The following is a 21678-nucleotide window of genomic DNA, read 5'->3' on the forward strand; positions in this document are numbered from 1 at the left end:
CTCCAGTGCTACATTTCTAGCTTGGCAGGTCTGGGTCATGAACCTGCTTCCATTCTGGGACCCCCTCCCTCCTGCTCAGGCTCATGGCAGCAGAGGGGGGGTGGTGTCCTCAGCACAGCCCCTGCGGAAGCAGGTGCAGCCTAGCATGAAGTAGCTGGGCTTTGGAGCCCATCATGCCCAGGTTCAAATCGCAGCTCTGGTAGTTCCGACCTGTGTGACCTTGGTTGAGTTGTTTCCCCTCCTCTCTGAGACTTGGTTTCTTTATCTGCAAAATGAGAAGGATAATAATATTTGCCTCATATAGTGTTGGGAGTATTAAATGAGATTTTTTTTTTCTTTTTTTTTTTGTGGTACGTGGGCCTCTCACTGTTGTGGCCTCTCCCGTTGCGGAGCACAGGCTCTGGACGCTCAGGCTCAGTGGCCATGGCTCACGGGCCCAGCCGATCCGTGGCATGTGGGATCTTCCCGTACTGGGGCACGAACCCGTGTCCCCTGCATCAGCAGGCGGACTCTCAACCACTGTGCCACCAGGGAAGCCCCTAAATGAGATTTTAAACCTTTAGAGCAGGTAGCAGGCAGAGTGCTGGCCACCCAGGGGTCATCCATCAATAGCTGCTGCTCCTGTAAATAATGTTTTAGTGGAACATATCCAGGCTCATTCATTTGCACATTATCTGTGGCTGCTTCTGCTCTAAAATGGTAGAGTTGAGTAGCTGTGACACAGACCATAAGGCCTGCAAAGCCAAAAAAATGCACTATCTGGCCCTTTACCGAAGTCATTTGTCCACCCATGCCTTGGAGTCCAGCACATAGTGGGAGTTCTTATCTTTATCCTGTTCTTCCACTGACTGCGCCTTGGGCTGCACAGCCTGCTGAAGTGGGGGAAGCAGCCCCAGCCTTTCCATCTTTGTCCTCTGGTCCCATAAAGATGCGCTGTGACTCTTTCAGGCCCTGGAGAACACCCCCGGCCCCACCTGCAGGGAACTCTCTGTCTAGTGGGGGAGGCAGACAAGTCACCATTCACCGTCCACTGTAAGTAAAGTGAGGCAGGGACTGGGGGGAGGTCCAGGAAGGCTTCCTGGGGGAGGTGACATCTGGGCTGGAAGAGGAGCGGGGAGGGTCTAGCCAGGAGGCCAATCGCCACGTGACAGCCAGGCCTCACACTGGAAAACGTGGCTCCCTGAGCCAGCCTCCTCACCTCTTAGAGGCTCTTTCCTCATATGAAAAGTCGGGTCATTGAACCTCATGGCCCTGTCGCGATAATCAATCTGCAGCCAGGTGCTGGCACGTTGCATGGGTCTCTGCACCGAACCTTAGTTCTCCTCCCTGGTCCTCCTTTCCTAATGCTGGGCAGGCAGATGGTTGGGTTTGTTCTAGCAAACAGCATGCAGAGGAACTGTTTAGCGATTGTCTTTCTCCCTTATCTTGAAGTGGAGGACCTGGGGGAGGCTGGAAGGACGACCCAGAAGGCCTGGGAGGGAGGGTGGCGGGGATGTGGAGGGAGAAGGTGGAGGGAGGGCGTTCTGGTCCCCAACCCCCCCGGGGCTGGCTCCAGAGTCCACGTCCCCCCCGCTGACCTTGGGGATCTCCCTGCCTGCTCCCTCCTCCTGCCCTTGCTCATCTTGGCTAGGATGGAGGGAGGGCGTGTTTAGCAGTTTGAGAAGGTTCCAGTGCCACCCAGAGCCTGTGCTGATAGGGGTGGGGGCAGTGGTATGCTGATAAAAGTTTAACAACAGGCAGAAAAACAAACAAAAAAACCCACCTCAAAACCTAATTTGTAGCACTTGCCCATTTCCACGCTGTACTTAATTCTGTCATGGCTGATTTCAAGCTACCAACATTCCTGAAAATTTAACCGTCGACTCTTGTGAGCTGGTCCAAGCTGGCAGCAGCTCAGCCCAGGTAGGGACTGTGGGGACGTGAGGGTCCTCCCGTGGGGCTGGGGGCGAACCCGCAGAGTGCGGGATGCCTGCCCACGTACCTGAGAAGTGCTGGCTCGGCATCAGTCACACTGGGGTTCTCAGCCTGGCTCTGCCGCTCCCCAGCTGGGTCCCTGAGCTCGTCTTGTGACCTCTCTGAGCCTCAGTTTCCTCATCTATTGAATTAGGTTCGCAACAGCTCCTACACCTCAGGGGGTTGTATGGATCTACTAAGATAATTTACATAAGGCACGTAGTGGACGCTGGCCTAATTATGAGCACTCAGTAAATGATGCCTCCACGGCCAGACTGCATCTATTTCTCCATCCGTACACCGGGCTGCTGTTCACGGATCTATTGCATGGGACAGTCCCTGGCACTGGGGATCCACTCAGCGGGTGCTCAGCAGACACTCGCCGCTTCCTCCTTCGGGGCCAGAGGTCGCTCCTCGGCTCATCTGCCTCAGCAGCTGGGGTCTCCAGGCTGGGGTCTTGGCAGCCGATGGCACACAGACAACCAGCTCTTTCTGGTGTCTATTTCACATTATGTTCTGTCAGCACATTGTGTCCTTGGTCCTTTTCTGAATTTCCATTTTACAGATGTGATCACCGAGGCCCAGAGCCGGTGAGCGGCACAGCTGCAGCTGGGGTTTGAGCCCAGGTCTGGCTTTGTTGCTTCCAGAGCTCACCTACGCACAGCACATGTGGGGCTCTGGGCTATGGGAGGTATCGGAGGAGGAGGAAGCTTGTGGGGGTCACGCAGATCTGCCAGGGGGTTCAGAGTGAGGGCTCTGGGGCTTGTGGTGGGAGCTGATTACAAACAAAATGCAGGACTAGACACTGGATAGACGTGGCTGCAAAGGGAACGTTATTCCAGGCAGAGGCCCCAGGGTGGGCAAAGGTGTGGAGTCTGGGCTCAGCCGCTGGGTGGAGGGGATGTGAGAAGCAGGGGCCCTACCGAGCGGGAATAGGAGGGAGTTGGCGGAGCGGAGCTTTCTCAGGGCAGTGGGGTCCCTGGAATCCTTGCACTGACGCCACCCTGGCTGAGGAGTGAGGTATAAAACTGTAGCAGCAGAGATTTAGGTTAGATATGGGGGAGAACTTTCCTATTGTGTTGGAAGACACTGGGCAATGTTCCCAAAGGATGTGGTGGCATTTTTCCAATCTCGAGATGGTTTGGAAAAACGTAAAGACAGCCAGAGTTCTAGGCTGGCCTCCCTGCAACCTGGGTCAGAGATGGGGCAATGGATCTGTGGTTTCTGTAAGCCTCTGATGCCAGCAGCCTGGCCTCATGTGAACTGGGCTGACTCACCCCCTGCTCAAAACCTCCCATGGCTCCCAGTTACCCTTAGCCAATTGCAAGGCCAAAGTCCTCGCTGGGGCCACCGAGGCCCCCCTGACCTGTGCTCTGCTGGCCTCTCCAACCTCACCTGGAGCCACACCCCAACCACTGAACTTCCTTCCATTTTGGATTACGCCTTGTCCTCTGCGCCTCCAGGCCTTTGCTCATGCTGTTCCCTCTGCTTCGGACACCTTTCCCTCCCCTCCCCTTCCCCTTCTTCCCTCCTCGGCCTTTCCTTCTCAGCTCTCGGTCGCCTCCTCCATGGGTGGGTCTGGCACCCCCATCATTTCGCTATGGACTCCCTCCTATAATGGTGGCCCATCAGCCTCCTGCTGGACTGGGAGCCCTGGAGGGCGAGGGCTTTGCCTGCCTTGCTCAGCGTCTGGCACACAGGAGGTGCTCAGTGGGGGTTTGTGGAGGGGGGTCAGGGTTACTGGCAGAGAGGAGTAGCTGAGGGGATGTGAGAAGAGCTGGCTCACGAGTTGCTGGGTGCCCCCTGCACGAGGACTCAGCATCGTACAGGCATCAAGGACCCAAGCACGGGGTGCAGAGACCTGGGTTCGAATCTTGCTCCTGCCACCCCCCCCAAGCTCCCTGACCTCACTGAGCCTCAGTTTTCTCATCTGTGAGCTGGGGGCAGCACCAGCCGCCCCCTCTCTGGGGCTGCTGTAGGGCCCTTGGGGGCCATGGTGGAGGGTAGCCAGCCTGCGGTCAGCACTCACCGGGTGCCAGTGCGAGGCTGACTGTCCTGCCCTCTCCCTGCAGGTGACAGCCATGTCGGTGAGGGTGCGGTTCCTGTCCTCTGGGGACACAGGGGCTGTGGGGGTCATGGGCCGGAGCGCCTCCTTTGCCGGCTTCAGCAGTGCCCAGAGCCGGAGGATCGCGTAAGTTCTGCCCGGGCTGTGTGTGGGAGGCTGGTTTGAGGGCCAGGGATCGGGGGGCCGGCGGGGGCATCCTCCTCCCATGCCAGTGACCCTGAGGCTCACTCTCGTGCCAGGCCTGCAGCGCAGGGTAGTGTGTGTCTGTGTATGTCTGTGTCTGTGTCTGTTTGTATGTGAGTGAGACTCTTGGTGTTGGGAGAAAGCTGTAATTTGCTTCAGATCTGAACAGGTATCACCCTACATGCTCCTGGCAGTTGATCCCGGAAGCTGATCTGCTTGAGCTTATCAGGCCCACTTGGCAGATCAGAAAACTGAAGCTCAGAGGGGCAGAGCTGCTCACCCAAGGTCACACAGCAAGACTGATCCAGAGTTAGAACTTAGTCTCCTAGGGGCCAGGTTAGGACGGAATGTTCTTCTTGTTTGATAGAATGGGAAATAGGGCCACCTGTGACCTGGGGCAAGTGACTTCACCTCTCTGAGTCTGGTTTCCTCATCTGCGAAACGGGGATCACAAATGTCCCTCCCTCATGGGCTTGTCAGGAGGGTACAGTGAGGTGACACATGGTGAGCTGGGCTTGTGGGAAGTTTTCCAAGGAGGAGGGACAGGCCTGGTTAGTACTGACTCTCCAGACGTGAATTCACGGCTGATCTGCGATGTGTCTCCTCCAGCTGCAGGTAATGCCTGGGAGGAAGGTGCGTTTCTGCTCCTGGGGCCACAGCCCTGCCAGCCCAGGCGTGCCGGACCCCTGGCTCCAGGAATCCTGAGGGCCCCAAACGGCTGCCAGCCTGAACAGCTGTGGTGGACAGGCAGGGCCCTCAGCCAGAGCAGAACCAAATCTCACCCTGGCGTTCCCCTACCTGAAACACTCCGGAGGTCCCCATCCCACTGAGAGCACAATCCGGTCCCCACGCGGCAGGGTCTGGCTGGCCAGCCTCATCCTGAACCCTGGGCTTTAGCCCCGTTGGCCTCTCTGTCCTCCAGGCCTTTGCACAGGCCCTGCCCTCCCCCTGGAACCCTCCCCACTGCTCTTCACCTGGCCTGGTCCTGCTTAATCTCATCAGGCCTTGGCTTCAAAGCCACTTCCTGGGGGTTGGGGGTGTGGACCACCCGAGCCCGGCAGGCCCTCCTTGTGCTCTTTCCCTAGGGCTCCCCAGCTGCGCGTTAGACCCACCTTCCCCTCCCCCACCCCGCCCCCCATCACTGTGAGGCTGGCCCTGCGGTCAGGCCCTCCCAGCTCACTCGCCTTGTCTCAGGGCAGCTCAGCTTCTCAGTTCTGAGGTGTGCCTGGGAGGTGTGGCATCTCAGGGCTGAAATCCTGGAAGCACCCCCTAGGAATACCTCATTCTTTCCACAAGTATTTATGGAGTATTGGCTCTGGTCAGGCCCCGCCCTCCTTTCAGGACGGGAAAACGATAAGCCAGTGATAGTCAAGATGGATGCAGCTGGTGGCAGGTGCCCTGAAGGGGTTAAAGCAGGGAGGCAGGAGGGCAGCAGGGGGCTTGGAGGAGGCCCCCAGTGAGGCATTTAGGTGAAGGCACAGAGCAGAGGAGCCCGTGCAGACAGGGTGTGGGCGTGGGAAAGCCTTCCAGGCGGAGGGGCGGAGGTGCAAAGGCCCTGGGGTGGGAGTGAGCTCTGAGGGACAGAAAGTGGGTGTGCGGCCGGCCTGTGGGACAGTGGTGTAAGCGTCCTGGACCCCTCCTGGGGCTCCACGTCCTGCCCCCCCGCCAACCCTGCAGGGAATTCTGGAGGATGCCTGGCTTGGACGGGTTCTGAGATTCCTGAGCGGCCTCCACCTGGCCTGGCCCTCCGTAGTCCCCTTGTCCAGAGGTGAGGAAGAAGCTGCCCATGATGGCAGAGAAGCAGCACATCTATTTTTAACTTCCTGTCTCTGTACAGCTCCCAGGGGTCTGGACCCTTGGCTCTGGGGCTGGATGGTCTGGATTGGGTTTCGGGCCTCACCTCTGGCCTTATTTCCCAGGTAATCCAACCAGGCTGAAACACGGCCACACTGCCAAGGTGCTCAGCAGCGGGGGCAGGTCAGGCAAAAATAACCTTAGACGGGAGAGCAGCAGAGCCGGGCTCCACTTAGATGTCCCCAACCCTTATCCCTGCCCTGGCACCTGAAGCCCCTTTGACTCTGGACAGGGTTGGTTTTTTTCTTTATTGCGTTATCAAAGAATTCACTTGGGGAAGTAATCTGGTGAGGAAATTTTACGCTAAGGTTGAATGACTGCTATAACAAGGCCACAGATAATAAGTATATGATAATATATGATAACATAAGGCCATATATAATAAGGTGGGCAGATGAAGAGGGCCAGGCCCTGACACTGTCCCATTCTGCCCTGACTGACAGGCACGGGCTGCTCTTAACCTCTTCCTGCCATTCCTCAGCCAGGTCTCCCTTCCTTCAGGCTGCCAGGCAGGGACCCTCTTGAGCCAGGAGACCCTGCAAGGTCCTCACCACCTGGGAATTCCTCCACTGGGACGGCTGGGAAAACTAAGCAGCAGCCCTTGATTTTCAAGGAGAGGAGGCTAGAGAAAGGGGACAGAGAGGAGGGCTAGACCTCAGAGACCTGTATCAGGAGAAACAGGCTAGTACACATGAAGCACCCAGAGCAGAGCTTGACCGTTGCGAGTGCTGTGTGTGTGTTTGTCATCATCCCTGTGTGTCTAGTACCACCAGATGCAGGAGGAAAGGTGCGCTTACACCCAGCTTTGAGTCCTCACCTGAAATGCGTCCAGTCGGTCCTATTATTTATTGCCCCGCCCCCAGCCCCTCCTACCTCTGGATCCTGCACCTGCAGCAGCCGTGCACCGGGGCCTCCGATAGTGTCTCCCAACGACACCAGGTAGAAGGGCTGGCCTCGCGGCCTCACGTGAGGGCTGGGGCCAGTGGGTCACATGTGCCCATCTGGAAGCTCGCCTGGCATGCCGGGGGATGTTTAATATTTACTGAGTCCTCCCAGAACTGCTGTGACATCCACCTCTGGAGGTTGCTCCCTACCCTGGCAGCTGTGGCACTGGGCCAGACATGCAACCTGATTTTGCCATCCGGAGACTGCACATACATCACCGTCCCTGGTGCGGCTGGCCACCACACCTGCTCTGTTGAACCTCAGACAAGAGCACTGGGTTCAGAACTTCCCCAGGAGCCGGTGCTAGCAGGCACAGCCACAGAGCGAGGGCGAGGAAGTTTCCAGGTAGATGGAAGTGGGACCCAGCCGAGGGCACGCATCTGCCGGGGACTGTGGGACTCTGGGAGCTGGCAGGTGAGCGGGGCTCCTGCAGCCCCACCTCCAAGCGGCTCGCCCACCCCACCTGCCTGCCTGCCCACCTGCCGGGGACCCTAGCCTGTCTGAAACCCACTTTTCTCGAGGCTGCAGCTCTGCCTGTCCCTGCCAGCCTGCAGATGGCAACTTTGTGGAGGGTGTGTTCCAAGAGGTGGCTGATGTGGCCTCCGGGAGGGTCGGGGAGGAGGGAGCACAGTCCCTGCCTGGGCTTTGCAAAGTGTCACTTGACATATAATATATGAATAACAGCAGCAGCAGGTGCAGGGGTGAGCACTACTGATGTGATAGGCTTTGCCCCCAGGGCTGCGTGCCCATTACCCAGACTCAAACGTCGCCCGATTGGAGGAACCTTCCCTGTTCACCCTTTACATTCATTATCCTGCCTTTGTTTTTATTCTTGGCACTAGGCACTATCTGATATATAATTTTTTTTTTTTTTAAGTTTATTTATTTATTTTTTTAATTAGTTTCTGCTTTATAACAAAGTGAATCAGTCATACATATACATCTGTTCCCACATCCCTTCCCTCATGCATCTCCCTCCCTCCCACCCTCCCCATCCCACCCCTCCAGGCGGTCACAAAGCACCGAGCTGATCTCCCTGTGCTCTGCGGCTGCTTCCCACTATCTATCTACCTTACGTTTGGTAGTGTATATATGTCCATGCCTCTCTTTCGCCTTGTCACAGCCCACCCTTCCCCCTCCCCATATCCTCAAGTCCATTCTCAAGTAGGTCTGCGTCTTCATTCCCGTTTTGCCCCTAGGTTCTTCATGACATTTTTTTTTTAAATTCCGTATATATGTGTTAGCATACGGTATTTGTCTTTCTCTTTCTGACTAACTTCACTCTGTATGACAGACTCTAGGTCTATCCACCTCATTACAAATAGCTCAGTTTCGTTTCTTTTTATGGCTGAGTAATATTCCATTGTATATATGTGCCACATCTTCTTTATCCATTCATCCGATGATGGACACTTAGGTTGTTTCCAGCTCCGGGCTATTGTGAATAGAGCTGCAATGAACATTTTGGTACATGTCTCTTTTTGAATTATGGTTTTCTGATATATAATTTTTTAAATTGAAGTATGGTTGCTGTACAATATAACTGATACGTACTTTTAAAAATTACCTTATTAACTTCAGCACATAGATAGCACTTACTCTTTCCTGGGAACTGCTTGAATCTCTTTACATTTATTGACTCATGTAACTCTCACAGCAACCCTTTCTCTGGTCCCCATTTTATGGATGAGAAAACCGAGGCACAGAGAGGTTCAGTAACTTACCCAAGGTCACACAGCTTATACCTGGGGAAGCCGGAGAGAGACCCCAGCATGTGGTTCCGGAGTCTGTGCTTGCTACCACTTCCCACGGTCTCCCCAGCTGGCAGGGCAGCTCACGAGGGCAGGGGTTTTGTCTGTTTCGGCCACCGTTCTACCCCTGGCTCCTAGAATGGCACCTGGTGTATGATAGGAGCTCAGTAAATATTTGCTGAATGAATGACTATCTCATGACAACTCCGTGGGGCAGGCCCTCTTATTATCCTCCTTTTACAGATAAGGAAACTGAGGCTGTAGTAGATTAAATACCTGTGTCCTCTGGGGCTAGAATTTGGACATGGGTGGCTGACCAGGAGCTTGTGTCCCATGAGATGATATGAGCTTGGTGAGGCCCCTGAGGTTTCCAGGGCGGGGTTCCAGGTCCTTCCTTGACGCAGCATCCTTGGGACCCAGTTCTCAGCATCCCCGGCCAAGCCCTGAGATCTGTATTTCTGGCACATTGGCCTGTAATGTGGCTGTGCGTCCATGTTTTGGGGAACCACGGGGTTTGGGGCTTGATGCCCGACAGCAGGGGTGGACAGGACAGCTCTACTGAGTCAACCACAGGACCCTGTGACCCTGCGTGGAATGTGTAGCGTCTGGTTGGCTTGGAAATACAGCCCAGCAACCTGCCAGGCCTCTTGGGGACCAGGACTTGGCGATGGCCCAGTGGCCCTTCTCCCAGGCCTGGCGAAGGAGCTGGAGCTGTGTCCACTTGCCCCCTGCCCAGCTCTCCAGACCACAAGCCCCCCACCCCTCCCCACAGACTGTGAACCCTTGAAGGTGGGACACTGGCCCCTTGGCTCCCATCACGTTGCGTGACTCAGAGAAAGCCCCACTCCGTGAGTGTTTGAATGAATGAATGAGCCTGTGCCCTTGATTTTAGACCCTAAAGGGCAGCAGACTGTGAAGGGCATCCAGGGAGACTCGGAGCTGGGTTTCCAGCAGGAGGATGTCTCCCAAGTGAAGCAGAAATGGTGAACCCCTGAGAAAGTGGTCCTCCTACTGTGGTCTGAGGACCAACAACAGTGTAGAGCCAATGGACCGCCTGCTCCACAGGCTGTCCAGGGCCCGTGCCTTCTCTCTTGTTGCTCGGCCATCCCTGTGGGGGGCCCCAGGGCACATGGTTGAAGCTGGCTCTTCAGTGCATCTGAGGAAGATGAGGAAGGGAGGGGGAGAAGTTCTCTTCCAAGGAAGTGGAATATGTTGACTAAGCCAGTACTGGGACATGGGTTTGCCTCAGAATGTCCATAGATGCATGGGCGTGTGCGTGTGTGCATGTGTGCTCACGCGTGTGTGTGTGTGTGTGTGTGTGTGTATGGTGATTTGTCAGGCTACCTTCCTCCAAACTATACATATAAAGAGCAGGGCTGGGGAGATGCCCCCGAGGGAAATTGAGGTGCTATTAACAGAGGGAGGGGAATGGATGTGGGGCAGGCAAAGCCAACAGGTACCCAACCCATGGGTATACCACTGGACTATGATTTGGCCTCCCACGTTGCTTTGCCTGCACAGAGCTTGATGAAGAGCACAAACAGACAGCATGGCATTTGGGCTGCTTGATTGTATTTCTCACTGTAAGTTAATTTCTCATATCAGGTTAGTGTTATTGTTCTTTTTTTAAATTTTTATTTATTTATTTTTTTTTTTGCGGTACGCGGGCCTCTCACTGTTGTGGCCTCTCCCATTGTGGAGAACGGGCTCCGGACACGCAGGCTCAGCGGCCATGGCTCACGGGCCTAGTCACTCTGCGGCATGTGGGATCTTCCTGGACCGGGGCACGAACCCGTGTCCCCTGCATCGGCAGGCAGACTCTCAACCACTGCTCCACCAGGGAAGCCCCTATTATTCTTTTAATCCTCAAATCCAAGCCCTCATTTGACAGATGAGAAAACTGAGGCCCAGAGAGTCTTGGCAACTTTCCTGAGACCACGCAGCTTGGTGGCAGTGGGGTGAGACTCAGCCAGGTCTCCTGACTCCCTGGGGCTCTGGCCACTGTTCCCAAAGTGCCTGCCACTGAGAAGGGCTTTGTCCAGACCCCTGCTCTGACCGCCCCCCAACCCATCCCTTCTCACAGAAAGTCCATCCACAGGAACTCAGCGAGGTCTCGAATGCCTGTGAAATCCTCCAAGATGTATGGCACGCTGCGGAAGGGGTCTGTCTGCTCGGATCCCAAGCCCCAGCAAGTGAAGAAGATCTTTGAAGCACTGAAGAGAGGCCTCAAGTAAGGATGGCTGTTCGTTGCCTTTAACAAGTGCTTTCTTTGTCCTCGTCTGCTTGGTCCTCTTTGCCTCTTCCTGGGGAACGTGGGTGGGTCTCTTCTGTAAGAGGCCACAGAGGGAGCTCCTGGTTATCCTTTTAGTCAACAAGCATGTCCTGGGTGCAGCCATGTGCTCAGCCCTGTCCTTGGGCACCAGGGACACAGTGAATATGGCAGGGGGACCCTGGTCTCATGGAGCTCACGGTGTGGAGCGGGAGACGGCAATAAAAAGTAATGTGATCAATACCGTAACTTCCACGAGCCCAGAGGGCCGTGAGGGAGGTGATGGAGAGACAGCATGTGGAAGGCCTGTCACACAGGGTGGCCTGGAGAGCTTCACTGAGGAGGTCCTGATGGTTTCTGAGAAGCAGCCATCATGCTGGCCTCTGGGGGACAAGCATCCTGGGCAGAGGGAACAGCACAGGCAAAGGCCCTGCAGTAGGAGCTTGCACAACAGCTGGAGGTCAGGGTGGCTGGATTCAAGTGAGGAAGAGGCTGACTGATTAACTGAGCAGAAGTGGGAACAGGAAGATTCAGTCATTCCCCATATTTTTATTGAGGGCTTATCAAGTGCCAGGCGCAGGGTACAGGAATGAACAAAACACAAAGACCGCTGCCCCGTGGAGCTGACATCCCAGTGGGGGACACACAGACAATAAACAATATAGAAAAGTAGAATAAAGAGTATGTCAGAGGGTGGTAGCTCCTATGGAGGAAAACAAATCAGGGTAGAAGGTGTGCGGTTGATTTTACATAAGGTGTTCAAGGAAGGGCTCACTAAGAAGGTGACGTATGAGCAAAAACCTGAAGGGGTGAGCCCTGCAGATAATGGGAGAACATTCCAAGCCAAAGGAGCCACTTGTGCAAAGACCCTGGGGCAGGAGCATGATTGGCACATTAGGGGCACAGTGGGCAGGTCAGCATGGGAGCTGAGGTGGGGGGAGGGGTGTTCGTGCATTTGTCCAACGGAAGGCTTTTCCTTCTTCCTGGGATGCCCTGCCCTGCCCTCCACCTCTTGTGATCCTGCTCTTCATCCCTCACTAATTAATAATAATAATAATAATAACAGCAGCAGCAGCTCTATGGCTTGTTTGGTGCTTCATATACATCGTGTCCTTGATGCCATGAGAGACTCTCTTAGCCTCCTTTTCCAGGCGAGAAACTGAGTCCCAAAGATGGGAAGCATCTTGGCCAGGACCCCACAGCCAGGAAGCAGAGGTGGGGCTCCAGGGCCCAGGCTGCCTGCCCCGCTGTCCCCTGGGCTTAGGGTAAATGTCACCTCCCTCCGGGCCAGTGCCTGGCTCCCTATGCAGGGGTCATCCCACAGTGCGCCCAGCGCTGGGGCTGAGTGGGAACCGGGGATGTGCCCAGAGGGTGGAGGCCTATCTCCAAGGTGCCCCTCTCCCAGGAAAGCTTCTGGTGATTCCTGTGAGGACCGCACATTTGAGACTTGTCTGGGGTCAAGGGCATCTCCTTCCTGGGGAGCCCAACCCCTGAGGAAGCTGTGGTCTGGCAGAAGGTAGTAGTATAAGTGGGCCCAGAGAGGGTGAGTCACCTTCCTGGGGTAAGCCAGCAAATCTACAATGGAGCAGGACGGGACCCCCACCTGGTCCCCACGTCCAGATCTCAGGTTTCATGTCTGAGTCTCTTTTTTGTTGGAAAACACAACATGAAAAGTCCCCTCGGGCCCATGGCTTTTTCTGTGCTTTCCAGAGTGAGTTTGTCAGGCCCCTTTCTGGTCCTGGACATCCAGACAGCAGGACGGCCTGCCTTTGGCTGTGAGAGAGGTGTGTTCTCTGTAAACTCCCCACGGGCTGGGGTGAAGATACTGGACTCTGGAGGCCACTGCCTGGTTTCAGACCTGGGTTCAGCCTCTTCCCTGCTGTGTGACCCTGTACTGAGTTGCTTCAGGGTCAGTTTGCCCATCTCTAAAATGGGTATAATAACAGTAGCTCCTGTTTGCAGGGTTGTTTGGGGAATTACCTAAGGGATTCCCCATTTTGTACAGCACTGGGCGCACAGCCCTGGGTGTGTGGGATGTGGAGGCTGAGCGAGCTGGGACTGGGCTTCCGGGGGGTGGGCTGAGTCTGCCCTCTGACCCCTGAGCCTGCTGAGCACCCCCTGCTGGTAGCCGTTGCTGCCTCCTCCCTGGAACTCTGCTCATCTGCCTGTTTTTTTCCTTTGTCTGCTCCTTTTCCAACTCCTTTTCCTTGTTCTCCTCACAGGGAGTATCTGTGTGTCCAGCAGGCCGAGCTGGATTACCTGTCAGGATGCCACAAGGACACCCGCAGGAACTCCAGGCTGGTGAGACCCCTCCCGGGCCCTTCCCAGGCGAGCAGCCTTGGCCAGGGTTCAAAGACGTACCCTCTTTCACCCCGTTGCCTGCATCACGGGTGTGAATCTCAGTCTCGGAACTCAGAGGCCTAAGGAGTGGGCTTTATTTTTGATGAATGAACCTTACTTGGACCCGGATGAATTTAACCTCACAGACTGGTGGGAAGCTCCCGGCAGCCCCCGGTCCTCACATGGTGCAGCAGTTCACACATCTTTGGGCCACCTCCCTTTAGTTCTAGAAGTAACTGTAAGGTAGGCGGGTGTACAGAGGGGTGTCTACGTTAGATGGCCCTATTCTGTAGGTCTTGGCCATCTGGGCCCCCTGCAATCAGGGTGGCTTACATGATGGCAGGAAATTGGATCCGGAATTGAATCCAGGGTGTGTCACAGTGGCCCTGACCCCGTCCTTGATCAACCCTGCGTGTTCCCACAATGTCCAGCGGCTCTGCAGTTTTGCTGCCACCCGAGTGGCATCTTTGAGGCTGCCCTGGGGCCTGTCTAGCCCAGGATTCACCTGCTCTGGGCTTCTGCCACCCCCTTAGCAGAGCCAGATTTAGAAGAAACAAAAACAAAACAAACGCCACAAAAAACCAATACCAAAAACAAACCAAAAAAATAGGATGCCCAGTTAAATTTGATTTTCAGATAAATAACAAATCATTTTTCAGTATGTCCCAGGACATAGTTATACTAAAAAAAAAAAAGTATTCATTGTTTATTGGAAATTTAAATGTGACTGGGGGCCTTGTATTTTTTTTTTTTTTTTTTTTTTGGCCACACTGTGCAGCATGAGGGATCTTAGTTCCCTGACCAGGGATCGAACCCGTGCCCCCTGCCGTGGAAGCGTGGAGTCCTAACCACTGGACCACCAGGGAGTTCCCTGGGTATCTTGCATTTTATCTGCTGGCACTGCCAGGACCCCACTGCTGGGTGCCTGCATCGCTCCAGTGGGGAGGCTCTTTCTTTTGCATCTTGGGGAGTCCCTCCCAGCCCCCTCTTCTCCATCCGGCTGCTGCCTTGTGAAAACCCCTCCTGTCCTTAATTAGAACTTCTGGAAGCAGAAACCAGGAGGCCTTGATGTCCATGGTTTTCTCTAGCTCATTCCAGCACTGCTCCTCCAAGGGCCAAAGCAGAGAGCGGGCCACTGTTTTGATGGAGGGACTGCAGACACGAGGGGGTGGGGAGTGAATCTATCAAAGTCGTGTCCCCCCACCTCTATATCCTGGCCCCAGCAAAGAAGACCTCGGGGATCGACGGGGTGGGAGACGCAGGGCTCCCAGCATGCTGGCCCACTTGGAGAAGGGAAGGCCGGGCAAGCTCAGTCATGCCTTGTCCTTGGTGGGCAGATGGGTCAGCGCAGAGGCGGAAGGAGGCGCTGCCTGGTTCCCGGCCCTTCCGAGCACTTGCCGAGCCTCCCTCTCTTGTGGGTGTGGCTGTTCTCACATCCTCCGGTCTCTCTCTCTCTCTCTCTCTGTTCTAGAAGTAACTCTAAGGAACGCAAGGTTTGTGTAAAGGTCTGTATGTGTTAGCTACTCCCATTTCATAGGTGGGCACACTGAGGCAGGGAAGGGGCAACAGCTGCACTGGGGCCACCCAGAGGGACGATGCACCTGGGGTCCGGTTCTCAGTTTCTGAGAAGTTGCTGTGCAGTTACTTTTCTTTCCAAAGCCTTGGGAACTTTCCTATTTCTTAATTTCTTGCATAGAGGTTTTTTTTGTGCGTGTTTTTAAAAAATATTTATTTATTTTGCCTGCGCCAGGTCTTAGTTGCAGCACTAGGGATCTCTTAGTTGAGGCACGCAAATTCTTAGTTGCGGCATGCATGCGGGGATCTAGTTCCCTGACCAGGAATTGAACCGGGGCCCTCTGCATCGGGAGCGCGGAGTCTTAACCACTAGACCACCAGGGAAGTCCCCTTACATAGAGTTTTAATTTCATAATCCTACACGTACAATGTCACATAAATGCATACGTAGGAAAACAGACGTTGGCAGGGGGTTTATCCATCTTTTCCTTCTTGCTCGACTGGCCCCCGTCCGCAATCTTCTCTGTCCCACCGTGTTTAGCCCTTGAGGACAATCTAGTCTTTATCTTTCTGTATTTTCCTCCCTGGTCACATAATCATGGAAATATACAGATTGTGCATATAGAGTGGTTTGGTTAACAGTTGTCTTACAAAAATGAAATCACAACTTACGTACCCTCCCACATCTTAGTCCTTCTCCTTAGTGGATCGTCAACCTTGTGGAAGTTCGTCCAGGCACAGATATAGTGCCTATAACCCACGTGGGCAAAGCAGAGCCTGTTTTGGACATAAAGTTTATCCGAACACAGCCCACACCCATCATTTACATATTGTCTGTGGCTGCTTTCATGCTCCAACAGCAGAAACCATATGGTCTGCAAAGCCTGCAATATTTACTATCTGGCCCTTTGTACAAAGATTCCCCCACCCCGACAATATATTCTTTTCATTGGCTACACCGTGGCCCCCTGCAAATCCGGATGGACCAGTCTGGATTTGCAGTTTCCTTAGACCTGAACTCCTGGGTGGTGCTGGCTGCCTCTCCCCACTCTCAATTCCTCTGGTCATGGCTGAAGTCACCCCTTAAATAATCAAAGTGCACTGGTTCCCCTCTTGTTGAGTTTATACCATCCTTTACCCTTCATAACTACCCTGTGGGGTAGGTGCTGTTGGTACCCCACTTTACATAAGGAAATGGAGGCTCAGAGAGGTAGAGAAACTTGCCTGGGACGCACAGCTGGCAAACAGAGTCAGGCCTAGAGTTGCCTCACCCAAAGCCCATGTGTTTACTCATTCTTCTTGCTTGGCCTGGACCACAGCTTGCTGACTGCAGGCCTCAGAGGACGGAGTGGCCGCTGGCTTTTTGTCCTCTGAGCTCAGGCGCCCCTGGGATGTAGCCTCATGGGTCTTGGAGGAGCACTGGAGTCCTGACTCCCTCCTTCCTCTCCTCCCCTGCAGGCTTTCTATTATGACCTGGACAAGGTGAGGGAAACTCCTGTCTGCACGTGGTAAGCAAGGTGGGCCGTGGCTGGGCCTGGCTGGATGAGAATAACGTCTTCGCTTGCGTTCCATCCTCCTGGCCGGCCCGTGGGAGGAATACTTGGGTTTCCTCCCCACTTTACAAGTGGGGAAACTGAGGCTCAGCGATGCGCCTTCTTTAGGGATGGTGAGGGGCTGGCCTGGCGTTGAGCGCAGCTCTGTGTCAGTACCTGGAGGAGGGTGGCAGGGGCTCGGGGGGGAGTGTGGGCAGGCTACTTTTGAAGCATCTTCTCTTCTTCTGGGAGAAGCAAACACGCTCTGTGGAAAGGCACATTCGGAAGATGGAGTTTCACATCAGCAAGGTCAGCCTGGCTTCGGGGGTGTCTCTCGGCTTGCTGGGCCTCTGCTGGGTTGGCAGTTGGGGGGCGGGGGCTGGAGGGAGGTTCTCTGGGCGCCAGGTGGCTGGAGAGAGCCGAGGAGGAGCAGGGCCTGCAGGGGCTGAGCCCTGAGATGGGGTTAGGGGGTTGGGGTTAGAGGGCTGGGAATGTTGAGTCCCACCACCCGATCATACAGATGGGATTGTAGAGGCCCAGAGAGGGACAAGGATTGGCCCAGGGTCGCACAGCAAGTGCCTTAAGCTTTATATTCTGCAAACTCTCCCATGAGCTTGCTCTACTGCCCCAGGAGCCCAGTGGGTGGACAGAATATCACAAACCCACCTTCCCTGTTTCACAAATGAAAAATCGGGCGGGGAGAGGGGAAGCGATGCACCCACCGGCCCAGTTCACTGGCTTTTACTGTGCACCCGCTGGGTGCCAGCCTCTGCCAGGTGCTGGGGATGCGGAGCGGACGAGGCAGACGTGGTCCTTGCCCCGCGGGCGCACATTCTACGGGGGGGTGGGACCGCCGGGGTGGGGTCGGCAGCTCGGGGGCGAGTGACTGGCAGGCCGGGGCCCGGGCCCCGCCCCTCGGGCGTGGGCCGCGCCCACTGGCCCGTGCGCCCTGCAGGTGGAGGAGCTTTACGAAGGCTACTGCATCCAGTGCCGCCTGCGCGACGGCGCCTCCAACATGCAGCGGGCCTTCTCCCGGTGCCCGCCGAGCCGCGCCTCCCGAGAGAGCCTGCAAGAGCTGGGCCGCAGCCTGCAGGAGTGCACCGAGGTGGGCGGCGGTGGCGGGCCGCGCCGCGAGGGGCGGGCCGGTCTTGGGGCTCCCTGGGCCCTGAGGAGGCCTCTCTCTCTGCCCGGGGGCCTCTGTCTGGCAGGGTCTGTGCGTCCCCCGTGGCCGAGCCCGGGGGGCAGGCGGTGAGCCACCTTGTGTGGGGCTTTGCAGGACATGTGGCTCATCGAGGGGGCCCTGGAGGTTCACCTGGGCGAGTTCCACGTCAGGATGAAAGGTAACCGAACAGGGCTGAGAGTGGCTGGGCAGGGGCCGGTGTGGAGGCCTTCTCCGGGACCCTGGGGCTTGTGCGGAGGGTTGGTCAGGATCCCGGGGGTCCAGGCCCAGCCCTCGTTTCCACTCCTGTGACTTGTGACCTCGGGCAAGTCCTATCCCCTGAGTTGAAAGTGAGGGCCCAGGCCTGTCCACTGTCATCATGATGGCCCCCCCCCCCCAAGCTGATACCCACCCTGTGATGGGGGGCTCCCCGTGTGAGGGCCTGTGACCCATGGGGCCGGGACACAGGAGAGTGGCGAAGAGATTAGCCCGTCTCTGTGTTCCAGGCTTGGTGGGCTACGCACGCCTCTGTCCGGGAGACCAGTATGAGGTACAGCCACGCTCCGGGCGGGATCAGTCCTCAGGGCTCCCCACCAGGCCTTTGGGGGTTGGGCGCTGCTGGCAACCAGGGCCCCAGCTGGGTTTCTGTCCCCGCCCCGCCCCGGTTGGCAGGGAGGGCCCCCAGGCAGGGGGCAAGGGGGGGCGGCTGACCCCTCCCTCCGTGGGTCTGGCCCACAGGTGCTCCTGCGCCTGGGCCGCCAGCGCTGGAAGCTGAGGGGCCGGATCGAGTCTGACGACAGCCAGACCTGGGACGAGGAGGAGAAGGCCTTCATCCCCACCCTGCACGAGAACTTCGAGATCAAGGTGGGTGGGGCTTAGGGGCGGGGTCGGGGCGCAACGGGGTGGGGGGCTTGGCTCCGACACCACCCACAACTCCCCATCCCCCCAGGTGACAGAGCTTCGGGGCCTGAGCTCGCTGGCGGTGGGCACAGTGACCTGCGACATCACCGACTTCTTCACAACCCGGCCGCAGGTCATCGTGGTGGACATCACAGAGCTGGGCACCATCAAGCTGCAGCTGGAGGTGCTGTGGAAGTGAGTCGGGGTAGCCGCCTCCCCCTGCCCGGGGCCCACTGCCCAGACGGGAGGCCGGCCCCAAACTCCCACCCAGAGAGGAGGGGGCGGGGTGGGGGGGGGAGGGGGCTCGCCGGCTCCCCCTGGTGGCCTGACCACGCCCTAGCATCCACCTTGGGCAGCCCTGCCCTCATCCTGCCCCGCAGACAGGCTGGGGCCCAGAGACCCTTCCCTGCAGCCCTGCCCACCCCACCGCCCCCGCCCCTCTGAGCTTTGATTCCCTTCTCACTTTTGACCCAGTGGCTGTTAAAGACCTGGCTGGGGACTTCCCTGGTGGTCCATTGGTTAAGACTCCATGCTCCCAATACAGGGGGCCCCGGTTGGACCCCTGGTCAGGGAAAAAGATCCCACATGCTGCAGCTAAGAGCCCGCATGCCACAACTAAGAGCCCGCATGCCGCAACTAAGAGCCCTTATGCCGCAGCTCAGAGTCCGCATGCTGCAGCTAAGAGCCTGCATGCCGCAACTGCGACCCAATGCAGCCAAATAAATAAATATTAAAAAAAATAAATTAAATAAAATAAAGACCTGGGCTGGCCAGGACCCTTTCCAGCAGCCCCCTGGGCTGGGCTCCCGGAAGAAGCCTGCCTCTGCCCAGGAGGACTGGCTTTGCTGTGCCCACCTCATTCCCTGCTGACCCCTGCCACCCATCAGGCATAACGCTGAGCGGTCACCTTGAGTCCTCCCTGGGCCACAGCCCACAGCCCCATGGATGGGGGACACGCGTGAGAACGACTCCTGCCCAGGTGGGGCTCTCCACCGTGCATGCCATTTCAGTGATCGCTGGTGGTTTCCACAGGTTTTGTTTTTGGTAGCAGAGCTCTTTCTCCCAAATGAAACCTTGGGTTTCAAGGAAATTCCCTTCTCCTCATTCCCCAGGGCAGGTGCTGCAGGAGCAAAGGGGCTGAGACGCACTTCCTCTACCCTGGTGCTTCTTGGGACCAGTTGGGGCCAGTCTCTCCTTCCTCCCTGGGGTGGGGTCCGCGCTGGGGTCACTGGAGCCACTGCTCTCTCCCCGGTGAGCTGGGTGAATTTGGACAAGTGACACCCCAGCTTCAGTGTCTTCATCTGTTTAGCGGGGCTGAGCGCGCCTCTCAAGTGTACGGGGCAGGGGGTGGCCCAGTGCCATGCAGCCCCAAGCCGGGCAAGTCCAAGGACCCAGGTGTCCCGCTGGCCCGCAGCTGCCCTGGGCAGGCAGGAAAGGTGTCCAGGCAGTGCCTCTGAGCCTCAGGCCCTCGTGGCCGGGCTGGGCCCCAGATGTTGCGAGCTAGGCCTGTGTGCAGGGAGGCAGGAGGCAGGGAGGGCTGACCCATGCCTGCCTGCTCCAAGGGCAGGCGAGGGCCGGGCTGACGCATCCCTTCCTCACCGTGCATCTGCAGCCTTCCCTGTGACCGTGACTGGCGACCCCTGCCCGATGAGGAATCTGAGGGGGGCAGTGACGTGGCTAACCCAGGAGACGGCAGAGCTGAGTGTCCACCTCTGGTCTGCTGAGCTTCTCGAAAGGGCTCTAAAGGGGGCTGTCATTCACCTGTGTGGTGGCCGAGTGGCCATCTGGCTAAGGGCGCTCAGGGCAGCGGGCCTCTGAGAGACGTTGCTAGAAGGGTTGAGAACGTGGATTTGGAGTCCCTCGGCTGTGCCTGCCCCTCCCCGAGCCTCCATCTCCTGGGTCCTGTCTGTGCTCCAGTGTCCTCCAGCCATCGATGACACCCTGGCCTCTGCTCTCCTCCAGCCCGTTTGATACCGAGAGCTTCCTGGTGTCGCCCAGCCCCACGGGCAAGTTCTCCGTGGGCAGCAGGAAGGGCTTCTTGTACAACTGGACACCCCCGAGCACCCCCAGCTTCCGGGAGAGATACTACCTGGTGAGTGAGCCTCACCGGACAGGGATGCCATGGTCGAGCTGGGATCGGGGGTGGGGGGTACTCCCCAGGGGCCAGCACGTGGGGCTGGGCTGAGCAGCAAGCTTTGGGCTTGGCCTCCCTTGTTTGGGGGTTATCCTGGGTGTTTTTCTGTACTTTTTCTTTCTCGCAGCCTACCCCTCCATTCTGGGGCCTCTGGACTTGGTTCTGGGCTTGGCTGGTTCTTCTGGATGCCTGGGATGGGGTTCTCTGGATGGTTCTACCACCCCAGCCATGACCTTGGCCTCCAGTCTGTTTTACCCTTTAGTATGGGTTTCCAGTAGGTAATACCTTGACATCCTGTACAGTAAAATATCTCTTTCCTGTGGCCTCCAGGGACCTGGGTCCCCTCTTTAGCACCGACTACTCTTGTCACCTTCCTCCACATTCCTCCAGAGATACTCCGTGCCGTCTGGGAGCAGATGCATCTTCCCCAGCCTTTCTCCCACAGCAGCCCTTAACCTAGTGATGTACTGGACACTGTCATTCCCAGAGCGCTCCTCATTCTTCGTTTGCACCATGCAGCATTCCACATTTGGCTAAAAATCGCACTTTATTTAACAAGATATTGAGGTTCAGTTATTTGCTGTTACCAACGATGGGGCTGTAAATAACCTGGCACACACGTCATCCTGCATGTGTTCAAGTATCTTCCCAAAGCAGGTGCCCCAGTGAGGGTCCAGGGACAGAGACAAAAACAAGGACATTCTCTCAAGCCCAGAGGGAGGGTGATGCTGAGCTGGATGAACCTGTCTCCCGCCTCTGGACCTTAGGTGGGGAAGGCAGCTTTACATGAGCTGGGCAACTTGTGCATTTAGAGGAAACGTGATTGTCTGGCCAGGGTGGTCCCAGTGTTCTTTGGTTAAAAAGTCATCTATGGTTAAGAGCATGGGCTCTGGAGCCAGATGGCCTGGGGTCCAAATTCTGTCTGTGCCTTTCATCTGCTGTGTGACCTTGGGCAAGTCATTCAACCTCTCTGGCCTTCAATTTCCGTATCAGAGAAATGAGAACAACAGCACCGCCCTGATGGGGCTTTGTAAGGGTTAAGTGACTTAGTTAATGAGGAGTGCTCACAAAACTGCCT

At 56.5% G+C, this 21678-nt stretch overlaps 1 protein-coding gene across 4 annotated transcripts in view; it reads left to right on the plus strand.

The window, feature by feature from the left end:
- RIPOR3 (RIPOR family member 3) overlaps positions 1-21678 on the plus strand; it is a 74623-nt gene that overhangs the window by 40544 nt on the left and 12401 nt on the right. Inside the window, exons 2-12 of one of the 4 annotated variants that reach the window (XM_081257323.1) lie at positions 4026-4144; positions 10835-10981; positions 13243-13321; positions 16334-16357; positions 16663-16716; positions 17363-17512; positions 17684-17747; positions 18073-18116; positions 18305-18430; positions 18516-18661; positions 20384-20558. In XM_081257323.1, the coding sequence (XP_081113449.1) occupies positions 4026-4144; positions 10835-10981; positions 13243-13321; positions 16334-16357; positions 16663-16716; positions 17363-17512; positions 17684-17747; positions 18073-18116; positions 18305-18430; positions 18516-18661; positions 20384-20558 (1128 nt within the window). The remainder of the gene's footprint in view (positions 1-4025; positions 4145-10834; positions 10982-13242; positions 13322-16333; positions 16358-16662; positions 16717-17362; positions 17513-17683; positions 17748-18072; positions 18117-18304; positions 18431-18515; positions 18662-20383; positions 20559-21678) is intronic. The other 3 variants (XM_081257324.1, XM_081257325.1, XM_081257326.1) reach the window with 3 other exon arrangements.

Source organism: Mesoplodon bidens (assembly GCF_964165515.1).
Source record: "Mesoplodon bidens genome assembly, chromosome: 15".
Classification (NCBI taxonomy): domain Eukaryota; kingdom Metazoa; phylum Chordata; class Mammalia; order Artiodactyla; family Ziphiidae; genus Mesoplodon; species Mesoplodon bidens.